This window comes from Ammospiza nelsoni, chromosome 23 (assembly GCF_027579445.1).
Source record: "Ammospiza nelsoni isolate bAmmNel1 chromosome 23, bAmmNel1.pri, whole genome shotgun sequence".
NCBI classification, from domain to species: Eukaryota; Metazoa; Chordata; class Aves; order Passeriformes; family Passerellidae; genus Ammospiza; species Ammospiza nelsoni.
The window spans coordinates 4,298,166-4,318,263 of NC_080655.1; the positions used below are offsets into that span (position 1 = coordinate 4,298,166).

At 47.5% G+C, this 20,098-nt stretch overlaps 1 protein-coding gene across 1 annotated transcript in view; it reads right to left on the minus strand.

The window, feature by feature from the left end:
* Positions 1–4,899: 4,899 nt before the first annotated feature.
* SYT6 (synaptotagmin 6) overlaps positions 4,900–20,098 on the minus strand; it is a 36,040-nt gene continuing 20,841 nt past the window's right edge. The window contains exons 3-7 of the mRNA XM_059487903.1: positions 18,493–19,051; positions 14,093–14,213; positions 13,061–13,232; positions 11,940–12,090; positions 4,900–6,430 (exon numbers count right to left, since the gene is read on the minus strand). Coding sequence (XP_059343886.1) covers positions 6,359–6,430; positions 11,940–12,090; positions 13,061–13,232; positions 14,093–14,213; positions 18,493–19,051 — 1,075 coding nt within the window. The 3' untranslated portion in view covers positions 4,900–6,358. The remainder of the gene's footprint in view (positions 6,431–11,939; positions 12,091–13,060; positions 13,233–14,092; positions 14,214–18,492; positions 19,052–20,098) is intronic.

Below are 20,098 nucleotides of genomic sequence, written 5' to 3' on the forward strand. Positions count from 1 at the left end.
ACCTGCTGGACAGATCTGAGCAGGTCAGAAAAAGAATCTTATAGATAAGGAAAAATAAACAACCTTGAGAACCACAGCTGAGGAATCTCAACTTCTTCTTTGAGCACAGGGCTGGGAAAAAATTTTAATACCTTGGGAGCCATTTCAGCAACTCAGAACCCGAGAGTTGTGTCCCCAGTCACATTTTCAGCCAGGAAAAGGCTGCTGGGGTTGGGGCTGGGGCTGGGGCTGGTTCTGTCCCCAGTCACATTTTCCCCGGTATTTCGGGCACTCTCGGCTGTTCCCACGGCAACAGAGCAGGCTCTGTTTGTCCTGGCCCGTCCAGGTACTTCATTAGCTTTAACCAACTGCATTTTTAATAGAAGCCTATAGTGGGTTTTGGAGATGTACGTGCTTTAAATACCATGTTTTTAATTAAAATTACACAGGAACGTAAAATATATAATTATATTTGCATGACTAACGCACTGTCTTTTATATATATATATATATATAAAAAACTGTAAAATATAATTACAAATTATCTGTGGGAAAAGTCCAGGAAAAAAAAAGACATTTCTTGTACATTTAAGTAGCACTGCTGATGAAAGCTGCAGGGTCTGAGAGCCAGGCTGGGCTCCTGGGATGCCTCTGGCTCTTGGACAGAAATCCAGAATATCCAAGCCTGTGCATCTGCAAAGAGGAGACAAATTCTACTTCTCCCAGGCTTACCTACAGCTCTGGCTTCTTGTCAAAGTGGAATTTGGAGTGATGCTCACCCCAGCAAAGGAGCAAACTGCATCACTTCTCGTTGCCAAATGAATCACAGAATCTCAAGATGGTTTGGGTTGGAAGGGACCTTAAAGCTCATCCAGTTTCAACCCTGACACTTTCCACTGTCCCAGGGTGCTCCAAGCTCCATCCAGCTTGGCCTTGGGCACTGCCAGGGGCAGCCACAGCTGCTCTGGGCACCTGTGCCAGGGCCTGCCCACTCTCCCAGCCAGGAATTCCTTCCCACTATCTAAACTAAATCCCCTCTCATTTAGTTTAAAACCATTCCCCTTTGTCCTAATCTCTCAGGCTGGCTGCTGATGTTCTCTGCCCCGAGATGTGCAGGACGCCTCTGTTTTGGCCAGTGCGTCCAAAGAACGAGTCTGGACTCTTCACTTTTTGGTCTTGAGGTTGTTTATTAATTCTTATCTATAAAATTTTCCTTCTGCCCAGCCCAGATCTGCTCAGCAAGGCAGCCACAGGCACTCTGACCGCCCCCAAGGTGGTGTCGTCTTTTTATACTACAAACTACATATAACATACTTACACTTAATTCCCAATAGCTATCACCTGTGTTAGACAGTGAGCTTCTACTGTAAACCAATCCCAAAGTGCCAACATCACTGCAGAAGAAAAGAAGAAGAAGAAGAAGAAGAAGAAGAAGAAGAAGAAGAAGAAAAGAAGAAGAAGAAGAAGAAGAAGGAAGAAGAAGAAGAAGAAGAAGAAGAAGAAGAAGAAGAAGAAGAAGAAGAAGAAGAAGAAGAAGAAGAAGAAGAAGAAGAAGAAGAAGAAGAAGAAGAAAGAAGAAGAAGAAGAAGAAGAAGAAGAAGAAGAAGAAGAAGAAGAAGAAGAAGAAGAAGAAGAAGAAGAAGAAGAAGAAGAAGAAGAAGAAAGGCTGGACATATTATTATTACACCATTCAAACCTGTGTGACTTTCACATCCTCATACAAAGCTGGCATTTCGCTGCAAGGATCAAAATCAAGGCATCAGGTGTTCTGGGCAGCATGCCAGGGTCTCTGAGCCCCCCGACGGGGTTCTCAGCAACTCTGGACACCCAGAGGGATGTGCTGAGTTCCCACACTAATCCAGCTGACATCTCCTGCACCGTGCAGAGACAGCCCAGCTCTCCTGGGATATCCAGAGCAGGGAGGAGCATCCCACCCCCTGTTCCCCCTGGGTTTGTTCAGGCAGGAGCTGAGACTGCCTGGAAATGGCAGCCAGGGTTTGCAGGCCCAGGGAGAATGTCCCGGAGTGAGGAACTCGCAGCAGAGATGAGATCCTGACCTGGCATTTAAATAAGTGCACAACTGTACTGATGGGTAATCTTAATGGCAGGAAGAACAATGAGGCCCCTGGAGGAGAAAACCTCTGGCAAAATGAGATTGAGGAGTCTGGGGTAGCCTAATTAGAGACACAATTAGGAGGGCAAATAGCAGAAGTAGTAAAAGTGAAGAAGAAACAGAGGCCTGAGATCAGGATCTCGAGGATCAGGGCTGTAATTTTCTCCAATGAGCTATATATAATTTTCTGTCTAATTTATTATCTTGCAAGCAAAGATAAAATTATCTGGACTGACATTGCTTGAACTGAAGACTGAAGGAGGACTGGGATGTGTTTGGGACTGAGCCCATTGACTGAATGCTCTTTGCAGGCTAATCAAGAATCGTGTGTAAATAAAAAGTTTGTGAAGAAATAAAATAAAATTAAATCAAAGCACACAAAGCTGCTCTTGCCAGAGAGCTGGGCCTAGAGAGATGCCCACAAAGATGTGCCTGTCCCCCTGGGTCACACTTGGGGGTGGTGAGATCCAGGAATGTCCCAAGTGTCCCTGCACTGCCCCCAGCATCCCAAATCTGGGTTTGAGTTTGTGACCCAGAGTCCCAGAGCCCCCATCTGTCAGTCCCTGTCTGCAGCTCCTGCCATCCAGGTGGGCTTTGCCACCCTTGTTCCCAAAAATTTCCTGCAGAATTCGTGATTCCCAGCCCTGGGACAGCCTTGCTGTGGCAGCTGTGACACACCCCCCCCTTCAACATCAATATTGGAATTACATTTATTTCTCAGCTGCTATTTTTAACCCTAAGATAATTAAAGACCATGTTTGTTTCTTTCTTAAGCCCTTTTAAACCCCCAATTGTTTTCTTCCTCACTGGCTTTTCCTCCTTGGTGTGTATGATTTGCCAACCTGTGAGCTGCATTCTGTAATTAGCAATTAAAGGCCGCATTTGGAGACTAAATATAAATTGTTATGACAAGATTCTTCACTTTGCCAAACAAATGTGCTGCTGGTGTATGAAAGGAACCTCATCACACAATGATGTGAACAGTGGGAAGGCAGCAGTGGAGAATATCAGCCTGGCTGGGTATTGGGAAGGAATTCCTCCCTGGGAGGGTGGGGAGGCCCTGGCACAGCTGTGGCTGCCCCTGGATCCTTGGAAATGTCCAAGGCCAGGCTGGACAGGGCCTGGGTCACCCTGGGATAGTGGAAAGTGTCCCTACCATGGCAGGGGTGGAATGAGATGGATTTTAATGCCCCTTCCAACCCAAACCAGTCTGGAATTCCATGTCTCGAACTCACTTCCCACTGGATGTTTTCCACCGTTTTTTTCTCAGATACAACTTGTTTTGTTGTCCAGCTGGTGGGAAGGAGCAAGGCTGGGACAGTTCCCAGCCCTCTGAGCCCTTGTAATGAGCTGGACCTGTGGGATTTCCCTTGTCCCTGAATCCCCACATGAAACCAACCCTGGCCACCCTCCCTGCAGTGTCCCCTCCCCTCCCTGCAGCCTGTCGTTGATGAAAATAGAGACTGGGAGACTAAAACTGAAGAGAAAAGAGGGAAAAAAAATGAAAGGAAGCTCTGGGAATGCTCCAGTGTTTATTTTGCTTGCACTACTCAATAAAACAGACTATTCATTTGTGGCTGCTTGCAGCAGCATCCTCCCCTTTGCAGGGACTTTGAAAGGAGCCCCAGCATGGCCAAGCCTCCTGTGGGACGTGGCCCTGGGGTGACCCTCCTTATTTTGCTTGGAAATAATTGAAATGTCTCCATGAGCTGCTATTACAGGGTCAAGAGCAGCAAGTGAGGAGCAAGAAAACAACTCAACAAATCTTGGCATGGCACTTGTGCTGGGCTCAGCTCCTTCCCAGGGCTCTGATTCCCCCCTGGATGGAAGGGAAGTGTTTGCTGTGGTGTGTGGAGCTGGTCCCCATGAGTGTGACCAATCCCCCCCAGTGAGAAACACACAATGGGCTGATTATCCCCTGGCTGAGGGATGTGGCAAAATCTCAGCATTTAAACTATAAATGAAGGGGGGGTTGAGCCAAGCAGGCGTGGGTGTTATTCACTAACGTGAGATCCAGTTTTCCAGCAATGCAAGTGACAGCCAGTATTGAGTGGAAATTGATTATCTGTGTGAAGCGGGGATTAAAAATAGCAGCTTTGTGTCAAACCCCACGTATGTTTTGACTAAATCCTCGATAACAAGGAGAATGGATAAAAGATGGAGATTATACAGAGAAAGCCAAAACCCAAAAAGCCTGGATTAGAGAAGAAAAGGATTTGAGTGGGTTGCTGCAATTAATGATTGTCAAGTGCCACCAGCTGGGACTGCTGTGGCTTCTTCTGGGGACGTCTTGTCCTTTGGTTTGCCAACTTGCCAGAGGCACTGCCAGCTCATTGCCTTGCTCCCCCGAGGCTCCTCCAGCTCAGGCAGAGGTCCAGGGGCTCGTGGGCAGTGTTTGACCCACCCAGTCAATCAGTTTTAATGGCCAGAAACTCATCGCTTAATTAAACACAGGAAGGATGACGGTCTCAGGAAGGTTGTCCTCGCCTTGCTCCCCAGCAGAAGCTCTCAGAACACTCTGTGCTGGGAAACAAATGCACTTTTACCACTTTTTTTGTGGCAGTGTGCTTGGAATGCACTTTTTGCTGCTGCAGGGGCTGTCCCTGGGATGGTGTGGCTGTCCCAGGCCAGGCAGGAGCTGCAGAGCCAAGGTCTGCTCCAAATGCCACCGTGTGCCCCTGCCCAGCCCCACACCGTGCCAGGCTCTGCCATTGTCACATTTGGGTGATCACTGCACCCATCCAAACCCACACAACCCACAATTCCTGCTCCCACAGGAGGAAATATCCCACCAGACAGGGCAGCACTTAAAAATCAAATAATTTTATTGAGTTTCTGCTCCTACAGCGTGTGGCACATAAAGAGAATTAAGACACAAGGTGTGATGAGGAATGATGCATTTACCCTTCACTGAACAAAGGATTCATCTCACCCAGGAGCAATGCAAGCAGCCCTCTGTGCCAGCCCTGATGTGCAGCCAGGGGTGATGTGGTGACATTTGGGAAAATGGGAACTGAAGTTGACCTGAGGACTGGGGCTGATGAGCACAGTCCTGCTAACATGAGGCTGCCTCGCTCGCAAATTCTACCTCCAAACTAAAATATTTGCTTTCGCCTGATTTAATTAGGGTGGAATAAACAGCACTAGCACGCTTCTTAACTCAGAGAAAAAATCCAGGATGAGAAAGTGTCCAAAATCCACAGCTGGCTGATAAAGATCAGCTGATTTAGCTGTAAAGCCAGTGCTTGGGATATTCTAAATTCATTCTTGGCTTCTTCAGCCAAGGAACCAGCAAAGCTTTGGGTTTTTTTTTTCCCCAGAACTTGACCTTCCTTCAGGGCTTGGGCTGAGAAACTTTATTCCTTAAGAAAGTGCTGACAGTCTTTAGGAAAAAAGTTTGGAAGCTTTTTTTAGCATCAATCATGTTTCTGTAATTCCCTTTGCCCCTTTGGGTCACCCTTTATTACTTGGATGAGATAAGAAATGGAGACCCAGTGGTCATGCAGGGCTGTCACCCATTTCTGTAACATTTTCCCCGTTTTATTTCTGAATCCCACCTGTGGCCACTCCAGATAACGTGGGGATGTCCTGGGGGATGAGCAGCAGCTACAAAGGGGGGGCTGAAGAAACTGTTCATGCAAATAGCTCTGGGGAGATTTCAAATACAGGGGAAAAAAACCCAGGGTTCCCCTCCTGAGGAATCACCAGCATTTTTTAAATATATGACAAAAGGAATTATGGGGTACACACTGCACAAACTTCTAAGAGATCATGGACACCTCTACATGAACAGGAAACCTGGGGACACTCTGCAGGGCTGGGGCTGACCATGAGGACGGACCTGCTGGTGGCTTAGAAGAGCCTCTCCCATCTTCTGCCACAGCTTTCCAGTGGCCACTGTCCCCTGTCCCCTGTCCTGGCCACCTCTGCTCTCTGCAGACACCTCCTGGCCCCTTTCCAGCCTTTTCACACACTAAAAACTATTTTACACATTATTTTACAGACCAAACTCCCAGCACATGTCTCAGTCCACCTTCTCCCTCTCGAAACAGACCCGTACAGCAAAAGCCACAAAAATAACATCACCTTGGGAGACATATTAGACAAAAACATATTTGACCACAAAACGGGTTTCTACCTTTACTTACGCAGGAACAACTACCCGGAAAGTCCCGCTGCTGCCACCGCCCCTCAGCAACCACTGAGACTGAAGGCCAAGTGCAAAAATTACTTGGTTTAGTCCCATTTTGCTGTCCCTGCTGCAGATCATGGTGTGGGGGGTGGTTTGGGGGAGGGACAGGAGCCCTGGCTGTCGAAGCTCGCTGCCCGGCCGTGCCACTGGGAAAGAGGAGAAATCGAGTTAATCAAACAGGAGAGGTTGGCTGGGATTATTCCCAATCCTGCATTGTGCTGTCCATCTCCTCTTCCTCAGGATTCCCATCCATTCTATCCCATCCCATGGATCCCATCCCATCCCATCCCATGGATCCCATCCCATCCCATCCCATCCCATCCCATCCCATCCCATCCCATCCCATCCCATCCCATCCCATCCCATCCCATCCCATCTGCAGATCCCATCCCATCTGCAGATCCCATTCCATCCCATCTGCAGATCCCATCCCATCCCATCCCATCCCATCCCATCCCATCCCATCCCATCCCATCCCATCCCATCCCTGCTGTGCCTCTCTTCTGCTCTACAAGTTCCATTTTATGCAATGCCCGTGTTTAACCACTCAGGAGGAATTGCTGAGCAATTTTCTTTATTGCTTTGTAAATCAATTCTCAATTGTGAGGATTCCTCACCAAAAAAAAAAAAAAAAAACCAAAAAGGAAAATAAACAGTGTCTGTGTGTGCTGTGAAGACAAAGTGCTCTCAGCTTTTCCCTGCTTTATTGCTGTTGTCTTTTTGGTTTAAAAATACTGTCTAAGCTCAGGAGTACTTGAGTCTTTCCAGTCTGGTAATTTTTACTCTACAGCAGCTCTGTCCACAGCACCAGAGACATTTCTCAAAGGGAAAATCAGATCAGAGACTCAGTGGATGGAGCAAATTTTTTTTTTTGCCATACTTAAGGGATCATAAATTATTTGTCATCTGCCTTGGGGGCTATTATCATAATTCAAACCCATTATTCCTGAAGCATTTGAGCACTTGCCCATCTCACCATCTTGTTATATTAAATTCCAGTGACAAATGATAGACATCTCCCAGAGACAACGGGAGGCAGGATTTCCACTGTCTGGATCAATTCAATTCTCTCCCCTCCCACATCAGCAGAAACTCTTTGCTGGCTGATATTAATGTTTAAGCATGTATGAATTTCATTTCTCTGGGTGAAAATCCACTTGGGGAACCAGACCTCACCCTTGCCTTGGCAAAACCATCTTGAATGAAAACAAGAGAACAGCAGACTGGTGCTCAGAGGGAGGGTGAGCAGGGCAAGCAGATCCTTGGGTTTGGAGTGGTCAAAAATTTGGCCAATTTCCTTCCCCAAAGAGACCGGTCAGTGTAAAGCAACTCACTGCACAGGTTTGCATTGAACAGCTTCTATTTCATCAGGGCTGAGCAGAAATTAATGAATGAAGAAGATGAGAAGCTCATTCTGCCAAACAGCTGCCTTAAGGTAAGGAAACACTTTCCTCTATGTTTCTCATGTCAAAAGCATTGTCTAAAATCCCTGAGGAATTGATAATACTGGTACAACCTCCCCATGAGAATTGCCAGGGAACAGATTGCAGAAATTACAACAGAAATGGGTTTTTGGCAGAGCCTTCCCCATGCTCTTTGCCTCGTGCTGTCTGCATCACAATGACAGCGTTGTTACTCCAAAAACATGATGAAAACTCTTCCAAGGACAGGTCCAAATAACCAGAGAGGAACCTGGAGATACTTTTCCTTCATTTAATTAGGAAAGGTGGGCTCTGCATTGTGTAGCCAACAGTCAGAAACCAGGACCAGTTCAATCAAAATCAAACAGACCCAGAAGTCTGGAAGGGTTTATCTTTAAAGACAATGATTCTTCATTATGGGCATGACTTGGCCCTCAGGAGAGTTAGCAGTTTTTATCTGGAGCAATGTTTTAAACAAATAAATGTTGAAAGTCTGAGGCACTTGGCAGCATCAAAGACGCGTTTTGCATGGCGCTGATGACGCGACCCCGCGATTCCAGGGTTTGTCTTTCACAGATCACAGGGAAAATCCCCATTTTCAGAATTCCCTTCAAATCCTGAGAAGAACGAACTGTAATTTCTATTTCCTTTTGTGCACACAGCCCTGAACATGGCTGATGGGTGGAGGAATGCAGGAGGAGCAGGGGTGGGGAGGCTGAAGGACCAGGGAGGGAGCAGCTGCCAGCAGGGCCTTGGGGATGAACACTGGGAACAGCTTGTGCTGAGGGGAAGAATTGATTGTCAGAACAACCCCACAAAGAGGGATTCTCCCTTTCTGCCCAGAAACTCGCCTTCTGAACATCTGTGTGAGGAGGATAGCGCTTAAAAGCCTGTAATTAATGATTCATTTGCACATGTTCTCCATGTTCCCTCTTTAATGATGATGGTCATTAGAGAAGTGCAGTCATTATGGTTTGTTATTCATACTGTTGATAAATATGGAGCAACCAAAGACATGATGTGCATCCAAAGTGTTTCCCTTTTCACTGGAGCCTTTTCCAGCAGTGAAAGCAAAGAGGGAGCAGCACCAGCTCATGGAGGAAGGGCCCAATTGCTGTTGGCACAGAAATGAGGGCTTGGGCCATGTTAGCCCAGCACTGGGGCTGCTGGGACAGGCTGGAGCTGCCCAGGTCCTCATGGTGGACAAAGAATCATGGCTCAACAAAGGAGGAGGCTGTTGGTTCAACACCATGGACACAACCAACCATCCATCCATCCATCCATCCATCCATCCATCCATCCATCCATCCATCCATCCATCCATCCCTCCCTGCTGTGGCAGGGTAAGGGGGTCAGGGCTGAGCCACCCTCTTGAAGCAGCACAGCTCTGGTGACATTTTCCTGGTAAATTCACCAGAAACTGACTCTGAGCTGTACTCAAAACACGGTGGGAGCTCCTTCTCCTGGCCAAAGCTTTTCCAAGGCGCACCAGGCAGGGTGTGGGTTAGCAAAGAAATTCCATATTCCCACATTTTTCTCCTCCCTGAGGGGTGGGGAGGGGGTGAGACCCCAACCACAGCAAGGGGAGATGGCAGTGCCTGGAGCAGCTCCAGTCACCATCTCTCCATTTAGACATCAAAGGCACAATTCAATCACGGCTCCCTCGCTTTGGTTTGAGGTCAAGCACTCAATCAGGGAAGATCTGGATGGAGCCAGAGGCTGTTACTGATGGTCAGAGCACACAGAGACCATCACGAGGACCAATTGGGACAAAAATGCTCCATTTGCTGCTGCCCAGCAAAAACACACTCAAAGAGGATGGAGACAGAGAGGAAGAAGAAGAAGACAAAGAGGAAGATGGAAACGATGTCTCAGGATGCCAGCACAGCCCAAGGTCACCCCCACAAAGGTGAGGAAGGCGTGAAGGGCCAGCAGTTCTCCCCCAGCATGCTCAGGACAGATGGACAGACAGACAGGAGCCCACAGAGCCTCGAAGGATGGAGCAGCTGCACAGAGATCCAGAGCTGGGATTACAGGACCAAAACCCCAAATTTCTTTTCAAAGATACCCAAACACAACATGGAAAAGGTGATACAATGTCTTGTAACCAACAAATACCATTTCCCATTAATTTCTCCCCAGGAGCCTGTGCCTTTTCTGTTTGGTTTTTCTTTTAGGCTGCTCTGGGGATTTGCAGACAGCGGTGCTAAAAACCTAAAAGGGCAAATAAACACAGGGACCATTTGCTTGCTGGCTCTCTGCACCAGTTTGTGGAAGAAATACCAGAGCAGATGATCAGAGGGCTTTTTCTTTCCTTTTAAGCAGAGCTCCTGACCTGTGCATTGAGGGGTGAAATGATTCACTCAGTTTTTTTCCAGAGTCTTGGGGGCTCAGCCATGGTTTTCAAAGTGTATTTTAGAAGGTGAGTCATCTTCCATGTCTTCCTTGGTTTCTCTATGTTTCATCATAACAATAATGCCTTTTTTTACTTTTTTTCTTAGTGATTTTCAAAAACTTTACAGGAGTTTTTCTTTCAAAACCCCATCTGCATCTGAAAAATAGTGCAGTAAAGCCATAAAAATGGCAACCTGGAGAAGGAACTCCTGTCCCTGGGTCAGCCCATGGCTGTTGGTGTCACACTGTGAGTGCTACAGATGCCAAGAGATCAAATGAGAGATCAGTTCCATTATTGGTGAAACCTTGTGGCTGCTGGTCCCCAGCTCCCTGTGGCAGTGGGAGGTGACACTCAGAGCCTGCCCAGATGTGGCTCCTGCCCAGGGCCAGCAGGAGAAGGGGAATGGAGCCCTGGGGCTGCTCAGCACCCAAAGGCAGAGCTGGCACTGCACACAAAGTGCACAGGGGTTTAATTCTGCTCTGACTCACCCCAGCCCTGCACAGCTGAGCCCTGTGCTGATTCAAGGTGAGCTCACAGATCACCTCAAATGAGGGAGGGCGAATTCTCAGGTGTCCATTTTATGATATATCCACCTCCACTGTGTCTTAAGCTAAAATATCAGCAGCCAGGTTTTCCTTTGTGTGTAACCAACCTGGGCTGGGACAGAGGGCATCGAGCACAAACTGGCTTGTTAATCATGCAATGGTTTGGGTGGGAAGGAACTTCAATCATGTTCCAACCCCCTGGATCATCCAGCTCCAACCCCCTGCCATGGGCAGGGGCATCTTCCACTATCCCAGGTTGCCCCAAGCCCTGTCCATCCTGGCCTTGGACACTTCCAGGGATCCAGGGGCAGCCACAGCTGCTCTGGGCACCCTGTGCCAGGGCCTGCTCACCCCTTCTTGTTGGAGGAAAGAGCAGATTTCAAAGAAAGACAGGGTTTATACACTAATTCACAATACTGTGGAGTCTCAGCAAGCCCAGTGTCTGCCTTTCAGCACAGCTCAGCACTCAGCTTCAAGGGGAAAATGAGATGATTTTTGTTAAGCACTTATTCTGTGGCTTTGAGGGAAAATACCTCCTCAGCCCCAGATACAGTGGGAGGCTTTATTGCCTTTATTATCGTATCACTGGCCTCAAATGCTGGTGCTTTGTTCTCATACTTGAAGTGTCAAAGGCGTGTGTGCCCTTTTCCACATCTCTGTCCTCCAGAAATTATGACCTAAATCAGGCAAAGCCAAAGAGCTCCACAGAAGCGTGAGAAATTGGAGTGCAAAGGGGAAGAAAATGCCAGAGATGGTCGAAATGGTACCCAGGCATTTCAGCCCTATTTTATCATCTGGGGCTGCATCAAGTCAATCTCTTTCTCTGGAGATGCTTAGAGCAATTACATTTGTTCTATTTATTCTCCCTCAAAGGCTCGGAGATGAGTCAACAGAAAAATCTTTTAGGATGAAAAATTGAAACTTGAAATAGGCAATATCCCTGGACAATTTGTTCTGCAATCAGAGCAGCATTCTCTTTCCTTACTGCTCTCAATTTCTAATTTAAAAAGGAAAAGTAAAAAAAAAAAAAAAAAAAAAAAAACAGAAAAAGAAAAGAAAAAACCCAAAATGTAACAGTCACATCTGTAAATACAGTTCTCAGTCTTGCTTGCGAGCTCAAGGAGCTATTTCGAGGCAATACAGAAGTGCTTGTTTTCTAGAGTTCATTTCTGGTGAGAAAATTCCCTCAGCTCTGCTCAGAAAATCCCAGGCGAGAGCAGGAGCTCTCTGAAAGCCTGGAGCCAGCCCAGTCCCGCCCAGCCCAGGCACTGGGAGGGAAGGACACCCCACTCACCTCTTTGAAGGATTTCTTCACCTCCACCAGCGGGTGCCAGTGGGCGATGGGCTTGCGGGGGTAGGCCAGCATCTCGTTCCAGTGGTCCCTGCCCAGCCCCTCAGCGTTGACCCCCACGCGGCAAACCCCGATGATCTCGTTGTGGCCCACCCTGAGGAACGGCACAGAAGGGGCACCATCATCATCCATCCAACCCCCATACCCCATTCACCATCTGTACATCCATCCATCCATCCATCCATCCATCCATCCATCCATCCATCCATCCCTCCATCCATCCATCCATCCATCCATCCATCCATCCATCCCTCCCTCCATCCATCCATCCATCCATTGTCCATTCCTTCCTTCCTTCCTTCCTTCCTTCCTTCCTTCCTTCCTTCCTTCCTTCCTTCCTTCCTTCCTTCCTTCCTTCCTTCCTTCCTTCCTTCCTCCCTCCCTCCCTCCCTCCCTCCCTCCCTCCCTCCCTCCCTCCCTCCCTCCCTCCTGTCATCCATCCATCTGTCCACCCAACGAATGGGTGCAGGGACACACCTACCTATTCCTAATGTCCGTCCATCCATCCATCCATCCATCCATCCATCCATCCATCCATCCATCCATCCCTCTGTCTGGCTGCCCACACCTGGACCCTGCTGCTGGTGATCCTGGGCTGTGCTCTCTGCCCCAGCCCTGCCACCACCACAGGTAATTACAGCAGCTTTTAAATTATTTCTGCAGGTCAGTCCAGCCACAGAGGTGTGAGCAGTGCTCTACAGCAAGAATAACCCCAGCTTCATTAATACATCATTCATACACCCAGAGCTGCTCGGGCTCACATTATTTGCTTTCTAAAATGGGTTGCAGGACAATAAATAACCAAGGGGAAAGTGGCACTCGCTCAAGGAAATGCCATAAAGCAAGGAGCAGCCTTGCCAAACTCGTTATTTTTCCATAACCACAAATATCAATGTCACTGTAGCAATATATCATCAGAGACAGGTGGATACCACTGAGCCCTGCCATGAGGAAAACACTGTGGAAAACACTGTGGAAAACACTGTGGAAAATTGCATTTGAGCTGGAAAATCTGCACCCAATGGGATGCTCTCCCCTCCAGCTCTCCAGAGCCTCCCACCTACCGATCATAATCCATGACAGAGATAAGGAGGCTGACTTGATCCATGTTCTCGGGGGGAATGTCAAAGATTATTGCTTCATTGTAGGTGGGATTAAGTGTGTTTTTCTTTATGGTGGTTTTCTTCTTTTTCAGTCTTCGCCCGTCACAGAGCAAAGACACTTTGACATATGGATCTAGGGAGGAAGAGATAGAAGACCTTTTGTTGATGAAAATGTGTTTTGTTACTTTTGCAATATAGAAACAGCTTTATCAGAGGATGGGCTGTGAGTTCCCATGAGCCAGAGGTGCTCTTCAAATGGACTTTTAGAAAAAAAAGTTTATTTGCACACTAGTAAAATCCTCCATTTCTCATACTGGTGTGGGTGGTGACCTGAACTTCAGGCACCAGAGAACGAGCACTGCATGATTATTATTGCAGAAAGGCTGAGCTGGCTTCACCTGAAGTCTCAATTCTCAGACATTTCATATGGCATTAAGCTCCAGCTGAGCAGAAACATTTTTTGCAAAGGTCTCTGTTGTTACTGCTTTTTGTACAATGAAATTCAAATACTCTGAAGTGGGTGTCTGGAAAAGAAATTGGATTTTATGATGAAAACCTGAATTTGTGCATGCTAAATTTGCGAGTCAGCTCTTTGAAACTGCAAATGCAAACACTCTATAGGTGTCTGTGATCCTCAGGTTTTACTACTGGGCACTGCACAGGGGAATGCACATTCCAGTGGGATTTATCCAGGTGAGCCATGATCCTTTCCTGATTTAGGGTGAAAGAGTTGAGTCTGGCTATAAAGGGTTCCAAGAGATCTAAGTGTCCAAGCCAAAAGATGGATCAGAGCTCTGACCCTTCAAACCCTCGAGTGGGATGGGAAAAAAATAGCAAATTGTCTACTTTAAAAATTTTGTTTGCAGTTAAAACACAGACAAATCTTTCTCAGGTATTCCTGTGATGGTTCCCCCACCATCTACTGAGGGTACAACGAGGGAAGAGGAGGAGATGTGGCTGCAAGGGGATCCTCCTCAGCCACCAAACACCCACCTGAGTAACCAGTGATGTCCATAGCTTTGAGATTCCTGCATTTGATGACTGTTAAGGTGAGGCGACCTGCAGTTGGCAAATAACAAAGGGAAAACATGATCTCGCCCAGGTCCACGCTTTCCTTCAATAAAGCAGAGAACAGATTTTATTGGAAACGTGCAGAACCAGCCAGGTGCCTCCTCCTCCACCCCAGCATTTCTTCTGCTCTGACATTTGTAGCAAAGGGTATTTTACTTTATCTGAGTGCACCCCAACACGATTTGGCTAAAAATGAATGCAGAGAATGGGAAAAATAGGTTACACCTCCACATTTTAGTTAAGGACAATCTTCCTCTGCCTCAGTGGAGTCTGGGCTGCCTATTGCACCCTCCCAGCTGTGCACAGCTAATGCACAGCACTCCTGCTCCACTGCTCACACAGAGGAGAGGGGATATCTCACACCAAATCAATGCAGTGAGGAAATCAAATTAGTATCAAGTCTTGTTGGAATGTACTGTACATGTCTCTGGTGCCTGGTTGCTCCAGGAATGTGACAAACACAGTGAGGTGACAGAAAGATGAGCTCCTGACACGCAGTGGCGCCGTGTTCTCCAGCTGTGCACTGCCGAAATCTCCTCAGAAACTTTCTGTGACAGCCAGTGCCATCAGTTCATAACATCACAGACTGGTTTGGGTTGGAAGAGACCTTGAATATATTCTAGTTTCAACCCCCTGCCGTGGGTGGGGATGAATTCAGTCTTGAAGGTTTGTGACTGACAGTGCCCAACATTTCTGCATAAAATGAAAATGTCTTTCAGTAACACAGTGGTTTTCTCTGAAGGTGAGCATGAGTTTTTGGGAAGTTATCAACTGAGGGGTAAAACTTTAAGCCAGAAGACAGCCAAGAAAGGTCTGTTGAGCTTTTAGTTTGTGATGTGTCCACATTTGGACCACCAAGCCCTTTGAGATGCCCTCAAGGAGCAGGCACAGCGTGGGGCTGTGTGTTTGTGAGTATAAATGGGGAATTAACCAGCAGATGGCACTCAGAAATGTCTGGTACTTTAGGATTACGCAGAAGACAACACAATTCACTCTTTTAGTGCCCCATCAAATAACTTTTATCCATGGCTCTTAGCACTTCTTGTACCTGTAGCTTCATCAACTACACCTCCTAAAAGCCCTTTCCATCATTGCCTTGCCCATGGGAAGTCAGGGAAAAATAAACAAACCAAATGTCTGATTTAAACTAGAAAGCATCATCATCTGAAGTCAGCAGAAAGATTTCCAAACACCTTCTAAAAATGGATTTTAAAAAAAATCTTATTTCTCTACATACAGATCCCACATCTGTAGAGCAAACAAGCAGTTTATTTTGGGAAACAGTGTGTTTGATTCCTTTCAATGTGATATAATGATCTGCTGAAGAGAAATTGTGGCTGTTAGGAGTAGAGTGATGGAACTAGAAAGACAAGTAAATGCACTTAAAGCTTTGCTAAGTGTTAGGGGAATAGATCTTGTTGATGGATGAGGTTTTTGCCAAATTATTTCCTGCTCATTCTCAGGTAAGGCAAAGATTAAATCTTTATTCCACTTAGATGTGCAGAATACTAATGAATATTATATAAAATTTTGATTGGGTCTGTTCTTTCATGCATTCTTTGTTCTCAGTTGGTGTGGGAGGGACGAGGGCAGGAGACCTTGGACAAGATGTCAGCAGAGAGCAGCCCTGTGTGAGATGGTGAGAGCACCCTCTGGACACCATCTCATCTGCTATTCCTCTCCTTGCACTGAGAGGACCCGTTCAGGGTATAAAATGAACATAATTTATTCTTTGACCTCATTGGATCAGGTCAAGAGATTTTTCTTTGCAACCATAAATACAAGAGAGCAAAGTGTGTCCTGTGGGTACATTATTTTCTTGCAGATTATAGACATTGCGACATTTCCAAAATTCATATCAGTACCTTTTAGGAAATAATGGAAGCTCTGAATCAATAGACTTGAAACCAAAGATGTTTCCCTGATTCACAAGCTGTACAGTCATTAATTAAGCAGCTGAGTGCTGGCTACTTGACCAGATCAGTTCTTAAGTGTGTTCCTACCCTCTTACCCACACCATTGATCTCATGCTTTATTAGGCACCCAGAGCTTTCTTGGGGGTTTTGTGCAAAGTGTATTTACCCTTCTCAATTTTGATTAAACAGAAATGTCCTTGGGTGTGCTACAGCTGGCTGAGATGTTCCAGGAGCAGCACATTCCTTAAGAATGGCACAGAGAGGGTGAGGGGATGGAGCCAAACGTGGTGCTGGATGTTTCTGCAACAGCTCTGCCGTGCTCTTGCTCAACACACCTTGGCCATGGGGTTGGCTCTGCTCCCCTCACACCTTTTCTGGAGGCTTTTTCCTCAACAGCCCTTCTGCTTCTGTGAGGTTTTCCCCCATTAAATGAGATTCTTCTCTTGGGGATCCTCCCTCAACAGCCCTTCTGCTGGTGTATCTCCACCTCCTTCTGTGGGTTTTTCCCCCATTAAATGAGATTCTTCTCTGGAAGCTTTTCCCTCAACAACCCTTCTGCTGGTGTGTCTCCACCTGCTTTTGTGGGGTTTTCCCCCATTAAATGAGATTATTTAGCCAGGAAAGCATCCACTATTGCTTGCAGAACCAACAGGCAGGTTCCTCCAGGAGGCACCAGCACATCAGGTGCACTTTGCTGCCCTTCCAGCAGCACCTCTCGGGGTGAAGGATGTGCCTGGTGCCTGCTTGCCTCTCTGCCAGCATTTCTGCTTTCATTACCACTCATCAATCACAACAGCCGTGGCTGTTTGCAGGTTGGAAGCCAAGAGCTGTGAGCACCCTGCTAACTCAAACTGTTGCTTTCCTCATGGCTGATCCTGTGCCTCCTTCCCGCAGCTCTCCCAGGCAAGATGCTCAAAAGGCAGCACAGCAGCAGCTCCCAGCACACTGCCATCACTGCCCCAGGGTTCTTGGCAGGCACCACCTCCATCCCTGTGTCCAAAGCTCTCTGTGCCCTCCCAGACCAGCCCCTGAGCCCTTTCCAGGGTGGGTGATGTGCTATGTGACCCCTGAGTGCCCTGGGACCCCGTTGGGCACAGGACACAGGGCTGTGCACACCTGCTGGGCTTCACAGAGCTGTCAGAAGGTTCTGGACACCCTGCAGCAGGAGAATGAGCACTGGTGGAAGTCACCAAGAGGTTCAGCTGGTGGGGAACACACTGATGAGAAAAAGTTACAAAGCAAATGTCTTGTGGCACTGCTGGCCACAGTAAATATTTGTGTTTGACAGTTCCCTCCTCGGCACAGAGAGCAGGGGAGCAAAAGGTATGAGATGAGCTATGAGGGAAGCTGCAGGACAGATTTTTGCAAGTTGTGGCATTCTGCCAGTCACCAGGAAATATGTGACAGGGCCCACGCTTGCAGCCACAGGGGTGAGGATGTCTCATCTTTCAGTCTCAGGAATAACAATGTGACATGACAATGACAATGGCTGATTTAGTGTCCAGCTGCAGAGCAGTTCAATCGTTCACTCGCCCTGAGGACCAGCCAGATCCTCCTGGGAGGGCAGTGGAGGAGCAGACAGCTATTATGGAGAGGTTAATGTCACTGCTCTGCACTCAGTGATCAATGTGAGCACTTGGCTTCTCCTGCCAGCTCCGTGTGACACGGAAAGGGCTGGGACTTTTCCTCTCTGAGGCTTGGTTTGTCTTCCAGAGGGAATTCAACAGAACTATTAAGAGACCCAAATCAGCTCTGGAAGAGTTGCCAGCAGCACATCCAGCACCTCTCAGCACCAAAGGGCTGGTACTGGGTCTGCAGAGCTCTTCCTTACTGTGATCATGTGGTGCCTTAAATTTTTAGCTTTTATATTTTTCAGATCCTGTACTGCACTAGTGTAGAACCCTGAACTCCACATAGAGTGTCAGTAAAATCTCCTCACATTTTTGTCAGACAAAACAATCCTTCCAGGCCTGAGAACCAAGGTCACCCTCTGCCTTGGGTGACCAAGTATTAAAGTATAAACAGAAATTAATGGAGGGGTGGAAGCAAACCAGAGGAATATGACTTCATCACCTGAAGCTATATTGGACAATTAAACCCTGATGTGCAAATAGACCAAACTTTTATCTGTCTGAGAAACTCGTGACTGTTGTTCATCTTGGGTGTAGTCTCTGCCAGGCTTCTTTTGACTGCCCAAGCTGCATCTATTGAAGCTTTTATAAAAACCCACTTTATTCTCTTTAATCTGTCTAGCCCCCAGTCTAGGTAGCCCTCCAAGGCATCCCATGTGCACATGGCAGAGAGCTGGGCCATGGCTGCAGGTCCCTGGGCTAACAGGAGGTGAGGAACCATCAGCGGGGAGCCATGAAGGATTGATTTACCCCACCCTGCCCAGCAGATACTCACCGTCGTGGCGTACTGAATGTCCCTCCAGATGGAAGTCTCCCGCGAGAGGTCCGAGTCCTCGAACAGGTTCTCCAAGATGACTTCTCCAATCATGTCGTGCCTGGAGAACCTGTCAAAGTCAAAGACGCTCAGGTGGAGCTTCCTGCTCGCCAGCTCCTCGTGGGGCACGGGGAAGTGGAAGGACTCGTCGAAGGTGGGGTTCAGAGTCTTCCTGTGCACGCGCGTCTGGAACTTGCGCTTGCGGTCGGGCAGGAGGTAGATCTTCACGTAGGGATCCGAGCTGCCACAGAAGTCTTTGGCTGGCAAGTCAAAAGCCCTGAGAATCCGGACGGTCAGTGTCTCGTTCTCGTAGTCGTACTTGAGAGTGAAGTTGATTTTCCCGCAGGTTTTCTCTGCCTCTTTCTTGGGGTCCTCGGTGTCCACGGTCTTCTGTTTGTAGAGCTCGGGTTTGATGCGGCCGATGCTGGTGGGCTGCTCGGCCACGGCCGGCGCCTCCAGCCCATAGTCCATGCTGGACACGTGCATCTGCCGGGGCAGGTGCCTCTTGAAGGAGATGTGCCTGCAGGAGGGAGACAACAACAGCTCTGTGGGTTTCCAAGGACATGGCTTTCAAGTCCTTTTTTGTCCCTGGACTCAAAAATCAGCACAGAACGAGCTCCATAGGTGCTCCTGAGCTCTGCACTGAAAATGGGTGTGTCATGGAGGGAGCACCTCCAAAAACCTGCAAGGATCCAATCCAGCAAATTTATTAAATTCCAGAGCATTTTAAATTCCAGCACAAGCTGTGTTTTCTCACCTGTGGCACAAGTGACAGCCCACAACTGGACAGATGGGTCCCAACAACTCCTTACCCAAACCACAGACAGCACCACATGGAGACTTTCCCCACCTCAGTCCTTACACTTCCAAGATACTTCTCCACATCCCTACGATACTTTAACCCTTTAATCCACCGCCTCAGCATAACAAATTTCCTCAACAGAGGACAAAACATTGCCTCCCACCTAATCGACCTCTCCTGATACAAAATAATAGGCCTAGAAGGACTGGTCAACCTACAACTAATAGCAACCAAAGCCGCCACCACCCTTCACTCTGGCCTGATCAAAGCCTACTTAGGATCATTTGCCCTAAGCTCTCCCAGACAAAAAAACCCTTTTTTTTTGCTTTTTTCTTTTTGTGAGGGATCCATCACCAGTTCAGAAGGTGAGGCTTTCTTCATAGAACCACAGAATGATTTGGGTTCAGTGTTTTAAAGCTCATCCCCTGCCACAGGCAGGGACACCTTCCCCTAGATCAGTTTGCTTCAAGCCTTGCCCAGCCTGGATTTGCTGGGTATTGCTGCTTCCAGACTTTTCCAACAGACTCATCAGAAACTGATAGATAATTGTTGACAGGGAGGGAGGCACAGCCTCGGCAGGAAGAGTCTCTTGCCTTCAGCTCTCCTCCAGCACAAGATGTATGTAAGCACAGCTTTATCTGAACAAAGCATAAAAGCTTTCTGTGGACTGAGGGCATTATTTCAGATTATCTGGTGTTTACAAGAGCAGTTTATAGAGTTATTTAACCAAACTAAAAACTCTACACCCAGACCATTAGCCTTCAG